The following is a 14,469-nucleotide window of genomic DNA, read 5'->3' as shown; positions in this document are numbered from 1 at the left end:
GTCTGAGAGTTCTACATTATAGATAATAGCAGTAGAAAAAAGACCCGGCGCCTCAATTGTATAAGGTAGAGGGTATTGAATCATAAATACCACCAAAGTTCAAGAGCTACTGCTCATACATAGTGACCATTCAATCGTGCTTGTTGGTACTAATATAGAGAAAAGTTGTATTTTTTATTTTTTTTTGTAAAAATTCTGGAATGATCATTTGAGCACTGCTAAATGGGTTAATAAAAACAATCGTAGTTCGTAGTTAGTTTAATCAGTTAAAGTTTATTGGTTCCACTTGGACATAAGAGAACAGGTGACGCATTTCGACACCATATTGGCATCTTCATCCAAGTGGATCAATAAACGTTAACCGTTTATTAAAACTATGATTGCTTTTTATTAACCCATTCAGAACTCAAGCTATCATCCCAGAATTTTTACAAAAATAACTACAATTGTGTCTGAGAGTAGGAGACTGGAAGGAGATCCTCTGCTCTGTAAGTTACCCTAGACTGAACAGGCACCGGACAGAGTCTGCTACGTTGTCCCAACCAAGCTGGTGAGACCAACTGATTTCTTTTTGTTTGCCACATGATTGTTTATTGCCAACCTGCTGAGTTGTCCACTTAAGTTTGCCCACTGTTTGCCTTGTACAAAAATAAAACGTAGAAGCCTTTATTTGTTAAGAAGCTTGGGCCTGTGTTTCGGTCTACCAAACACCTGCTCTACTACTGAACTAAACACCACTATACATCTGCATATAAGGTTGTGGAAAAGTAAAGTTTGCATTCAAAACTGTACTGAACAGTTACCTGAAAACCATACCACCAGTCCTCTGTCCAATAGCTCTCCAGATTTTGGACACCAAATTGATGAAAGTTTTACTTGCCGTGGAGTAGGCAATGAATTCCACTTGGTTAGGAGGTGCAGAGCCTCTTGACTAGCTGGGCCACTGGTCCTGATCACTGCCACTCCACATTTTCCATGACCGGATGAGAGGGCAAAAATGGTATCTCTTGGATGATTATGCAGCCACTTCTTCAATGGACTACAATGTAAAGACAACTATTGATTAATAAACATATTAAATATGTATTTTATCTTTCATACATAGCATATACAAGATCATATTCCACGACACTGTATAAAATAGGTATTCACTTGCTCATCCCTGTTCTTAATATGGAGTATACTGGAGCAGAACCAAGACTCAGTGGTTAGCATTGTTACCTTGCAGTGCTGGAGTACTGGGATTGAATCCAGCTATGGGCAATACCTGTAAAGAGTTTGTATTTTCTCCCTGTTTTAATGTGTTTTCTACCACACCCCAAAGACATACTGATAGGGAATTTAGATTGTAAGCCTGACTGGCGACAGTGGGTGATAACATTATAAAGTGCTGTAGAATATGTTGGCACTATACAAGTAAAATATTTTAATGGCTATATTTTACATCTTTTCCTAATCAAAACATAAGTACTAGAATAGCAGATATACAGATGTAGCATTATCTCCCACTTCTGCAATCGGTTAACCTACTGCAGTGAGATGTCTTATCACAGAAGAAAACAAAAAACAATAAGAAGTAATTGAAAAAAAATTTTCACTGATGACATGTATATTTGCAGAGGTTGTCCAGGATAATGTTTATCTATATATTGTGGCTTGCATAAGTATTCATACCCCTTGAACGTTTCCACATTTTATCACCTGTGAGAAGATGACAGGCAGAGTGCTGGAATTGGACTATATCTCCCTCAGGTTTTTAACTTATGTGTGGTCCAGTGCAGGTCTTGAGTAGGCCTCAGCTCCAGGTGCAAGTCCTTGACTCATTACTGGGCCAGAAAAAGGCTGAAGATCCTGCACTTCAAGGCAGATCCAGGGAGTGAGAGGAGTCAGCTGGGTCTGTCCTGTAACCCTGAGTCCGCTGAGACAAAGTTGTGCTTGTTTTGTTCGTGTGGCTGGAAGTAAGCCTCACATATAGTAAGGTTATCATTTCTGTTTAGTTAGTTGCTCAGACGAGCAGGATTTTATTTTTTTTCCTGAAGTTAAGGCTGTATTTTGTTGTGCTCATTTTGTGAAGGTTTATTTAGTTTCCTGCTTTTTTTCAAAATAAACCTGTTTGCTGTATATTTTGTGTCCCTGTCTTTGACTGTTTGGGTCCGCACCACTGCTTTTATCAAGCTACCTTCCCCACACACCTTACAACCAAAAATTCAAATGTATTTTATTGAGATTGTAAATGATAGAATACAAACTGGAAGATAATTGTGAAGTGGAACAAAAAATTATACATGGTTTACAAAATTTGAATCAAAATAAAAATCTGAAGTGTGACGTGCAAAAGTTTTCAGCCACCTATATCAATTCTTTGTAGAGCCACCTTTCGCTGCAATTACAGATGCAAGTCCGAGACTGAGATTTTTGCCCATTGTTCTTTGCAAAATAGTTTAAGGCCAGCCAGATTGGATGCAGATTGTCTGTGAATGGCAATTTTCATGTCTTGCCACAGATGCTCAGCGGGATTTAGTTCTGGACTTTGACTGTGCCATTTTAACACATGAATATTCTTTGATCTAAACTATTCCATTGTAGCTCTGGCTGTATGTTTAGGGTCATTGTTATGCTGGAAGGTGAATGTCCTTCCTAGTCTCAAGTCTTTTGCAGCATCCTACAGGTTTTTTTCCAGGATTATCCTGCGTTTAGCTCCATCGATCTTCCCATCAACTATGACCAGCTTCCCTGGTCATTTTCTTTGCAAAATAGTTCTTCTACTGAAGAAAACCATCCCCATATCATAGCAGGTTTGGAGTAGTAGAATACTTTTTCCTTTTCTGGATGATGGATTGATCAATGCTCCTTGGGATTGCTCAAAGCTTGGGATATGTTTTTATAACCTAACCCTGCTTTAAACTTCTCCACAACTTTGTCTCTGACCTGTCTGGTGGGTTCCTTTGTCCTCATGATGCTGTTAGTTCACTAGTGTTCTTTAACAAACCACTGAGGCCTTCACAGAACAGGTGTATTTATACTGAGACTAAATTACACACAGCTGGACTCTTAACTTATTAAGTGACTTCTGAAGGCAACTGACTGCACTGGATTTTATTTAGGGATATCAGAGTACATGGGACTGAATACTTCTGAACGTCACACTTATCAGATTTTTATATGATTAAAATTTTGAAAACCATGTATCATTTTCGTTCCACTTCACAATTATCTGCTACTTTGTGTTGATCTATCATGTAAATGTATTTTATTTGGATTTTAAGTTTGTGGTTGTAAGGTGACGAAATGAAAAAGTTCAAGGGGTATGAATATTTTTTGCAAGGCACTGTATTTGGCTTGAGAAGTGCAGTAGTGAATTCACAAGTTTTCCTTAGGACACCTTTAGATTTCCCGTCCATCAGGTATCTAAGTAACGAAGAAATCTTTAAAGGGAGGAGCTGTCTTTTTAATAACTTGCACATCAATCTTGGGAATTTCTTCCCAGAGCTCACAGTTCTCATGAGCAATAGTTTAGTATCTGGATTACTCCATTCCTCTTTAAACCACCTAAGGATAGACTTGAATTGTTTGTCCAAAATACCTTTATCCAGGATCCAGGAACTGATTAAAAGCTACAGGAAGCGACTAGAGGCTGTTATCTTTGCAAAAGGAGGATCTACTAAATATTAATGTCACTTTTCTGTTGAGGTGCCCATACTTTTGCACCGGTCAAATTTTGGTTTAATGCATATTGCACATTTTCTGTTAGTACAATAAACCTCATTTCAATCCTGAAATATTACTGTGTCCATCAGTTATTAGATATATCAAACTGAAATGGCTGTTGCAAACACCAAAATATTTAGAACAAAAAATGATTAAGATTAATAGGGGTGCCCAAACTTTTTCATAGGACTGTATGTCCCACATATCAGTAACTCTTATGTGAGGCACCTAGGGGGTTAATGTGACGGACATGATGGGGTTAACTGCTATTACTATGATCTCCATGGAGTTACTGAGCTGCAATGCACATGCCCAGACTTTTTCTCTGCAATGGTGGATTTCCCTCCCTTCGGCTTATACTCGAGTCAATAAGTTTTCCCAGTTTTTTTGTGGTAAAATTAGGGGTCTCGGCTTATATTCGGGTCGGCTTATACTTGAGTATATATGGTAATATTTTTTCAATAATACATTCATTTAGCTCTACAATTAACAAAATCACAAGGGGTTAAAGGAGAAAATTAATCTCACAGTTTGTTATGCAATTTCTTCTGAGCACAGAATTACCTCATATGTGGGTGTAAACCATGTTTGGGCACACGGCAGTGCACAGAAGGGAAGAAGCGACACTGGGCGTTTGAAAAGCCGATTTTGATTAAATAGTTTTCAGGCGCCATGTCTCATTTGCAGAGCCCCTAGAGTACCAATATAATGGAAACCACCAAAAAGTGACCCCATTTTAGAAACTAGACACTTGACAGACTTTAAGAAGGGGTATAGTGAGCATTTTGACCCCTAAGCCGTTTCATAGATGTTATTAACATTGGGATGTGTAAATGAAAAATTACTATAAAGTTACTTTATCCCCAAAGTTTTTATTTTAACAAGGGGCTGAAAGGAGAAAAAGCCCCCCCCCCCTAAAGTTTGTTAAACAATTGCTCCTGAACTCGGTAATACCCCATATGTGGTCATAATCTGTTGTATGGGTACATGGGGGAGGGGGACTCAGAATGCAAAGAGAGCTATTTGGCTTTTGGAGTGCAGATTTTGCTGGAATAATTTTCAAATGCCATGTCGTATTTGCAGGATACTTAAATACCAGTACAATGAAAACTCTTGAAAAGTGACCTTATTTTAGAAGCTACACCTCTCAAGAAATTTTTCAAGAGATATTATCAATTTGAGCCCAAGAGTGCTTTCAAAGACCAATACTTTGTGCCCAGTGTGTGCAAGCAGATACATACAATATTAAAACTATTAAGTTGGCTATCCCAGGGGAAAAAAAAGTTATATATGTGGGTGTAAACTGCTGCTTGGGCACATAGCAAGGCTCACCAGTGAAAGAGCATTGTGTTTTTCAGCTTGTGGTGTATAGATTTAGAGGGTCTTTCTGGATGCCATGTTGTTTTTCCTCTGAAGGTGCCAGTAAGTTTCAATTCCCAAGAAGTGACCCTATTTTGTAGGGGTGATTTTAGGGTCTCTGCAAATGTGACATGGCATCCAAAAGGCAACAATCTAAATCTCCAGTCCAAAAGCGCATAGAAACTAACCTCATCATGTCCATCATATTAACCCCAGTGTCCTTCATAGAAGGGTTACTAATATGTGAGACATATGGGGGTACTAGTAAAGGACTTTAATTATAACATGCTTAATTACCTCTATGTCTCTCACATATCAGTAAGTCTTATGTGAAGTACACAGAGGTTAATGGGACACAATAGGGTTAACTGCTATTAATATGAGACAAGTTGCAAAACTGTAATGCACATGACCATACTTTTTATTATGGACTATTATATGTCAAGGGGTCCATACACACAGCCGTTATTTTTGTCGCTGTGTGTCCGGGTCAAATTGAAGAGCTACAAATTATGGAACAGGTCCTATATCTGTCTGCATTTGCAGCCCTGTCAGTTCAATTTTAATGTATAGGTCAGTGAAAACCACATCCGTGCCAATTGTGTGCAGGAGGCTTAAGGTCAAGGCCCCATGTTGCGGAAACACAGCGTTTTTGTTGCAGATTTTGCTGCGTGTTTTTGAGCCAAAGCTAAGAATGGCTACAAAAGGAAGAGGAAATAACTAAGAAGCTTCTTATACTTCTTCCTTCTGCTCAATCCACTCCTGGCTTTGGTTCTGAAAAACATGACAAAATCTGCAACAAAAAAAGCTGTGTTTCCACAACATGGGGCCTCAGCCTTAGAGTGTCTCTTTTCAGGTGGTGACACTACATACGCAGATGCGGCTTGAGCCAAATTTAGTCCTGGGCACCAGTGCTGCCACTTTGGTGTAAGTGTGACACCCATTAGTTACTGGCTGTGGTTTTGCTGTTACCGCACCACCAGGAATTAAAAGTGGCTGAAGCTAATTAGCGTTTCACGTAGAAATCAGTGAAAGTACTGGCGGCCGGGGATGCAGTATCCAGGTACATATTGTGTCACCACCCTACAGGTGTTACCTCACTCTGCTACCAGTCACCTACATTTACCACTAACTGCGGGTTACACATGTACTTACATCACTTCTAATGGAAAAGTACAGGTGTATCATGGCAAATAGCAGGAAACATATGTGGCTAGGAGCACAGTATGGCAGCACCCCTATGTTACGATTTGTGATGTATGATTTAAGAGTAGGTTTCATCAGCCTTACAATTATTGCACAGCACTCCAAGGACCTCATCTTTGAATTTTTTTTTTTATTTAAATAGGAACACTGAACAGAAGAGATTTCCTACCCCTGGTATAGACTGATGCTTTGGCACACAGCTGGGCACAGAAGGGAAAGAGCACTATTTTTATTTTTGGAGCACAATTTGTTTTGTTTTTTTTACATCATGCCACTTTTGCTGAGCCCCTGAATTGCCTATAAAGTGGAATCTGCAGACATGTGACCTCATTTTAGAAACTACGCCACCAAAGGGATTTATCAAGTGGTGTACCAAGCATCAAAATCTACATCTGTAAATCCAACCTAACCATGTTTTTTTTTAAGTCTGTCTGGAGGAGAATGGGTTAATTCACTTGCATTTCCCTTTGGAGCTTTAGCGCAAAATAGTTTAATCTATTGCTGAGGGAATTTACACATTCAAATGCTTATCTATGTCCTTAATGCCTTGGAAAAGATATCCCCTTAACCTTCTACTGAGGCATCATTTTTTCGTAATCGGAGCTCATCATCCGTGCACAGAACATTAAAGGGATTAGTACCAGAGACCTATATTTCCCTCTGCTGACGGACATCTGCAGCGATTCTTTGAAAACTCTGAAATAAGAACATAAAGGCAGGCTGTACAGTGTTGGGTAAAGCTACATTTACATTACTAATGTCCATTGCTGTCATCCACCTTAATTCAACTGTGGCAGAGTAATGGCTCCAGATTAAACCCCATGGACTCTAAAGTAAACAACTTTATGGACGCTGTCTTCCATCAAGTTTGTTGACTTTTGTAATAGAAGAAAACGTATTGCATGCAGGAGTTTTTCATCCGTAAGAAAATATAAAAAAAAATAAAATATATATTTTTTTTTTTTACATCAGTGTGAATGCAGACAGACCCCAGATGGAGGGGGCTCCATCTGAATATATCATTAAGGGTAGCAGCACACAACTGTGTTTCATCCATGTATTAGCCAGATTTCACGGCTTGAACTTTATGCTGGGAGCGGGACTCCTAGCCATATAATTATCTATGATGTTAGAAGTCCCTACCTCCCAGCCAGGGGTGTAACTACCATAGAGGCAGCAGAGGCGGCTGCCACAGGGCCCGGGCCATTAGGGGGCCCGGTGACAGCCACTACCGCTGCGGTTTTTTTTTTTTTAATAGGCCGTTACGGGCCCTATTTACTTGCCGATCCTGGCTGGGCCGGGATCGGCAAGTGACACCGCGGGCCCCACAAATACTATCATTATACTCGGGGGTCTTTGCAGACCCCCGAGTATAATGATCGGCGGACTGGGAGAGGTAAGGGAACGTAAAAAACAGTTACTTACCTCTCCACGATCCTGCCAGGCCTCCTTCATACTTGTCTGACGTCATATGAATCCGGCCTGCTTCCCGGGTCATGTGATGTCCGACGTCATTAAAGAAGGACGAGAGCAGCGGCCGACAGTATAGGAGCCGGGGGACAGGTAAGCAACTGTTTTTTTTAATGTTTTTATTCCCCCGGGTCTCCGATTATTATACTCTGGAGACTGAAAAGGCCCTGGAGTATAATAATTGTTTATGGGTGTCCACAGTGGGACATAGTACTGTGTGCAAGGGACACTATTGGGGATAATACTGTGTGCAGGGGCCACTAGGGAACATAATACTGTGTGCAGGGGCCACTATGGGGGATAATACTGTGTGCAGGGGCCACTATGGGGCATAATACTGTGTGCAGGGGCCACTATGGGGCATAATACTGTGTGCAGGGGCCATTATGGGGTATAATACTGTGTGCAGGGGCCACTAATGGACACAATACTGTGTGCAGGGGCCACTAATGGACATAATACTGTGTGCAGGGGCCACTATGGGGTATAATACTGTGTGCAGGGGCCACTATGGGGTATAATACTGTGTGCAGGGGCCACTATGAGGTATAATACTGTGTGCAGGGACCACTATTGGGCATAATACTGTGTAGGGCCAATAAGGGACATAATACTGTGTGCAGGGGCCACTATGGGGTATAATATTGTGTGCAGGGGCCACTAATGGACATAATACTGTGTGCAGGGCTTACTAAGGGACATAATAGAGTGCGGAGGAGGGGGTCGGTTGAGGTCTTCGGCGTCGGTGTCAGTTGGGGGTGGGCCCCATGTCAAAAGTTCGCCAAGGGGCCCCGCCATTCCTAGTTACGCCACTGCTCCCAGCAACATACTGACCCCTATTAAATTAAAGTACGGGACAGTATGTCGCAGGGAGGCAGGGTTCTCCTAGCATTCTAGTTATATATGATGCTAAGAGTCCCACTCCCAGCATGAAGTTCAAGCCAGTAAATCTGGCTCACACACAGACAGAGTTTAACAGGTAAAACACGGTCGTGTGCTGCTACCCTTAGGCTGAGGCCCCAAGTTGCGGAAATACAGCTTTTTTTGCTGCAGATTTTGCTGCAATTTTTTGAGCCAAAGCCAGGAGTGGATTGAGCAGAAGGGAGACGTATAAGAGCTTCCTATGTGTTTCTCATTCCTTTTTGTAGCCATTCTCAGCTTTGGCTCAAAAAACCATATTAAAATCTGCAACAAATCAAGCTGCACTTCTGCCACATGGGGCCTCAGCCTTAAAGACCTTGTCCAGGCTAAAATTGTATTTTTTAAATTAGGTGAGGGAAAGTGATGTATCAGTGTCTTCCCAGTGCAGTCTAGTCCTTCTGCTCAGCTGTCTTCTTTTGCAGAAGAAGACAGTCTTCTTCTAGTCTTCTTTCACAGAGTCACACGATGGCTTGTTTGTGAAACAAATTGTACTTTGTAATGGCACCATTCAATATGCTGTGCAATGTACTGGGAAGTGGAAAAAAATTCTGAATGAGGTAAAATTGTACTTTAATTTTTTTTCTTCTTCTTCTTTTACATTTATGATAAAACCCACAAGGGACCTTGAAACGTAGGGGGTCTGATCACTGATACTATTCACTGCAATACTACTGTATTGCAGTGTATAGCAAAATGCCTTCACTTCCATTAGACGCTGTCTCTGGCAGCACGTAATAGATCTAATGCAATAACAAGCCTGTCATGGCAACCGATCACGACCCTCCGGTGATGTTCTAAAAGGTGGCGATTAGTGAAAAATGTCAGGGCCCGTGGCGCCTGCGCAATTTAGACGCTGAGGTCCCGTTTTAGGAGGATGAGGAATTATGGTGTTCTGAGACTTGAAGAGAAAAAGTAGAAAAGAGAAGAGGGTTTTGCTGTGAATGTATAAAGAGATATTGGTAATTGATAGCCACAGACAAAGCTGAGCCTTAATTGTATGAGGATGATGAAGACCAATGACACTGGCCAAGATGAATCATGGCAGGCCCCTGCCAAAGCTGTATGCTTGGTTGCTTACACAGCGACAAGTTTATTGTTAGTATCAAAGGGATGGCTAAAGGAACACTGGAGTTTTAGACCCTGGCTATAAAGCCAAGATGGGGAAATATTTTCATGCATATTACCGGTATCAGGATATGCTGCTCTGTATGCAGTTGCTGCAATTTTTAGGGAGCCAAATGCCAGCATCAGCCATATAACTGTCCAGGAGGCTCCTGTCCGTTCTCGGTTCGCCAACTCAGTCAGCACTTATATGTCAGCCTCACTGCTACAAGTAGCAGGAAAAAAAGGACCAGCAGCAGTCAGTACAGTACAGTACAGTATCCAGAACATGATGAACCAGATTTTTTTTTTCTTTACAGCACCAAACAGGCAGCAGCTAATAGATGTGCGCTGTTTGCACTACCAGGTTCTGTCCTACCAGGAGTGTTCACTTACTCCAGCAGATAATCTTGACCACATGGACTTCTGGCTCAGCTTATAAGTAACCTATTATTCCTTCCATATTTTGTTTACACTGTGATTATTATTGAGAGCCAATAAAAAAAATCGAGTTATGCTTTCTTCAGTTCTTGATGCTACTGGGGACAGCTGTCAATCACAACAAATGGGCAATGCATTAATAGATATTTTCTTTACGCTATGCCTTTAGTATACTTATACACTTACTCTAGACAAAATGTGTTCAAGCATCTTCTGAAAGACCACATGCCTGCAAAGATTAGTGCTTACACTGGTGACTCCAATACCATCCGTCCGCATTCATCTGGAAAAAAATATATTAACATCTGAAGAGATTTTCTATGTAATATAATGGCCCCTTACATCTGATAGAAATGGGGAACAGAGACAAAAAATCTAAACAGTTTTATAGAAATGCTAGAGATAAATTGTATACTGTTTTAAGTCAAAAATGATAGTCTGATTCATTTCATAACATATCTGGCCAGAGTTTGGAATTTTGGTTTCATGCAGAGCTATAAATCAACAGTGTAAAAAATTGCTAAAATTCTTAGTGCCCACAGCTGTTAATAAGGGCAGTTACTACATACAGATTTATCATGGAGTTCAATGGCAGATGTACATTTTAATTCAAAGATACCCAACCTTTTAAAGGTTGCAAGAAATTTAAATGGATTTTGTTATTATAGACATTTATCCCCAGGATAGGTTATGTGTCACATCGCTGGTAGTCCAAACACTGGGACCTCCCCCCAGTTATCAAGTAGTGAACAAGGGCCTGAAAGTACCCCTGTGACCTCCATATCAATAAGGTATCATTATCCAACTTCCCTAAGGCCTGGTTCACATCTGCATTCGGGTTTCTGTTCAGGGAGACCTCCTGGACCTCCAAAACGGAAACCTATCTGCATAAAAAAGCGGTTACCTAAGGAAACCCGCGGACCCCATAGACTATAAAGGAGTCCGTGTGGTTTCCACACGAAAAATGCAGAGAGAAAAGTGATACTTGCAGGACTTTTCTCTCCATATATTTCATGCAGATGGGGGAATGGAATGACCTGAACGCAGATGTGAACCGGGCCTAAAGGCAGATCAAACCTTTAAAAAAAAAAAAAAAAAGATGACTAGAGCCACCTATAGGACTAGTGTCACTGGGTTTAGGTCTTGAAACCCAGCAGCAGAAGGCTAGACTGCAAGTTTAGGTGCTCCAAGCCTGTGACAGGTTCACTTCAATAAATATCTTTTGGTCAACCTCAACCTTTCAGTAGTGGATATAGGGTGTCTCATTGAAGAATAAGGTTTTTGGTTGAAAGGGCTGTCTCATGATCAAATGCCTCTGTATTAGCAGCCTCAAGTTGTCCATGTATTACAAAGACATTATTCTCAATTTGTTTACGCAAAGGTGCCCATGGGGTGTTACAACTTTCCCCTGTCAGATGTTGCAGATGTTGGAGGAAAAAAAGATTTGGAAAATTGGATTTCAACATGGCCTAACCTTTTCTTTTCTGTGTAGATAAGCTGACACAAGAGGAGACTTGCATTGCCTTATTCACCTTTCTCCATTCAGAACAAATGCACATTCAGCTTACGCTAGGATCACACTAACATTGGCCTATCCGTTGTTCTGGTCTGTAGTCACATATGGAGCCTGACGTACCCCATTAACTAATGGATTTTGTCGGGTCTCCATTCTTTTAAGCTGAAACCACCGGACAAAAAAAAAAAAAATCAGACTTGCAGGACATTTTCCATCCAGTGATTTTGGACACATACTGCGACAATCTCCAAACAGATTCCAACACAGATGTGAAGGTAGCCTAAGCCAAGCACACACATGTACGGGAAGGTGGATCAGGAGGAATAGCTGTCAGCCAAAGCATCATCTATCATCAGTCAGTATAGCATATCACCAATGTGTCAGAACTGCTTGAATACCGTGGTCGCAGCAGTTGCCTTCTGTATAACACAGCCAGCACACCTGCTATATACTGTATATATGGAGGAAGTCCAGCTCCTAAACCCTCTCAATAACCCCTGCCCGGCACAATCACTGAACTATTATGTCATGTGTCAGGAAGGAGTTAATATTTAGCCTGACCTTGGAATCCATTACTACTGAGTAGAAGACTCCATATCTGCAATCTCTTCTCATCTGCTGACAGAACTGAGCACCACTCACTAAAGCTAGCCCTCTCCTCACTGATAATATAGACGCCTGCCCATGCCTTATAGACACCATGCTACTGAACACATGCACTGTACCTCTAAACATCACATGGATCCTGCAGTCACAACTGCCAACCATAGCTGCCAACCAAACACTGATTGGTCAAGCAAACAATACCCTGCTGCTGATTGGATAATAAGAGATTCCAACTGTCCTCCTTAGTAAATAGCCAACCACGTGCTTCTGACGGCAAGACGTCATACTTCCTGGTGGGCGGGGTCAACTTTAGGCGCTTTGCACAAAGTACTTGACGTTGCTATGTGGTGAGTTCACAGGCTTCAGCTACACACCGATCAGTGTTTATTTTCCCGCTCCTATATGTGCCCATAGGCTAGCGCTGTGCATGTCCTAGAAACCTCAGTATTCCACTGGCTGCTCAGTGACTATAAGGTAACAGCGTAGCGAACTTACAGACTGCAGTTACGTCATCTTGCGTCTGTGGCGCTCTGTTCCCGCCCCACAAGCGCTCCAAACACGTTCTGTGCTATAGGTGAATGTGCTGGTGCAGAGTATTGATGTGTCTCCGAGCATGACGTCACGAAGCTGCTGAGCCAATCGCAGGCTCAGCAGAACAGCTACACGGGTCATGTGACATGCAATTGGCGTGTGAGAGGCCACCCTGGCTTACAGACTGTGTAGATTCCACGTTTGAAGCAACCTAGGCCGCGGTATAGTACAAAATAGGTAATCTGTTAGTGATAGCAATGGGTTAATAAGCGTTTGGAGTGATTTCTGGGTGTCTGTAGGAGCTCCTGGCATCCTCTGCATTTGTTTACATGGTGTACAGTGGTGTAACTACCACGGTAGCAGCTGCCACAGGGCCCTACGTGTCAATTTGAAAAAAAAATATATATATATTTTTTTTTTTTACTACTGGAAGCTCGCCAATTTCACAGAATATAGGGGACATGTCATTTTGGCTGCACAGTGAACGCTGTAAAACCAAAGCCCGTAAGAAAGTCGCAGAAATGCACTTTTTCTTCAAATTCACCCCATTCTGAATTTTTTTTCCAGCTTCCCAGTGCATTATACAGAAAAATTAATGGCGGAATCATGAAGAAAAATTTATCCTGCAAAGATTAAGACCTCATATGGCTCTGGGAGCGGAGAAATAAAAAAAGTTATGGTTTTAAAAGCAGGGGAGTCAAAAACGAAAATCATAAAATGCCATTGGCAGGAAGGGGTTAAAATAATACCAAATCCATCATGATAGTCCTTACAGAAATGGGGCGAGTGACTGGTGAAATCACAATTCGGCATTGAAATCCCATTGCAGATCTCAATTTCTGACAGGTTTTTAGCAGCAAATGGTTAGGGCTTTGTATGTTATTAATTTTAAAGACAAGATTCTCATCTTTTAAAATAAATCCAAGCTCATCTCCATATATCGCTAATGCATCCTGAGATATGGGGTTTCAAGGCTAGGTTCACATCTGCGATCTGGGATTCCGTTTCCTATTCCAATTTAAAAATGCAAGCAGGATTTTTCTCTCCCCATTTTCTAAGCAGATTGTGTTTCCGTTTTTCGGAGTTTCCTCCCAGACCCGAAAAGCAGAAACCCAAGCACAGATGTGAACCTAAAGTCAAGTGTCCTCCCCACTCCTGCCTGCATGGGCTGTGCATAACTTGTATGTGACTCCAGGTGGATGGGTAGTATGGACTTCTGTCCATGTTATCCCCCGACCTAATAATCGTCACATAGAGGGACAATGTAACACCCCTTTGAGCCTAATTACAGGGATATACTTATACAATCAGGAAGTTCACTGGCTCTCCGACCCAGACGTTTACCATCGTCCAGGTCTCAGCCCCAAAAGAGTTGCACCAAACATAGACATACACAAAGTCATCACTAAAGTTTACATTTGACCCTATCATGTCCATGCCTGATTTTTATAGCCAAAAATACTCCGACTGCCCCTCTAGTGATAACCATTGCACACTAAAACAATAGCAATATCGATTATTACTAGAGATGAAGGTATAAAGTTCCATCAGTCAGACAACACATTTTGACCCTTTGAATGTTTCCACATAAAATCCCAGTTTTTAGAAGC

General features: G+C 41.4%; 1 protein-coding gene across 2 annotated transcripts in view; it reads right to left on the bottom strand.

The window, feature by feature from the left end:
• Positions 1–12,905, bottom strand: part of GTPBP3 (GTP binding protein 3, mitochondrial) — a 44,538-nt gene extending 31,633 nt beyond the window's left edge. Inside the window, exons 1-3 of one of the 2 annotated variants that reach the window (XM_075280447.1) lie at positions 12,824–12,905; positions 10,393–10,489; positions 804–1,039 (exon numbers count right to left, since the gene is read on the bottom strand). In XM_075280447.1, coding sequence (XP_075136548.1) covers positions 804–1,039; positions 10,393–10,433 — 277 coding nt within the window. In that variant the 5' untranslated portion in view covers positions 10,434–10,489; positions 12,824–12,905. Of the gene's footprint in view, positions 1–803; positions 1,040–10,392; positions 10,490–12,447; positions 12,495–12,823 lie in introns of those variants that run through there. The other variant, XM_075280446.1, reaches the window with a different exon arrangement.
• Positions 12,906–14,469: the final 1,564 nt, after the last annotated feature.

This window comes from Leptodactylus fuscus, chromosome 1 (genome assembly GCF_031893055.1).
Source record: "Leptodactylus fuscus isolate aLepFus1 chromosome 1, aLepFus1.hap2, whole genome shotgun sequence".
NCBI classification, from domain to species: Eukaryota; Metazoa; Chordata; class Amphibia; order Anura; family Leptodactylidae; genus Leptodactylus; species Leptodactylus fuscus.
The sequence above is the reverse complement of the archived record's forward strand: the minus strand, read 5'-3'. Positions and strand labels throughout refer to the sequence as shown.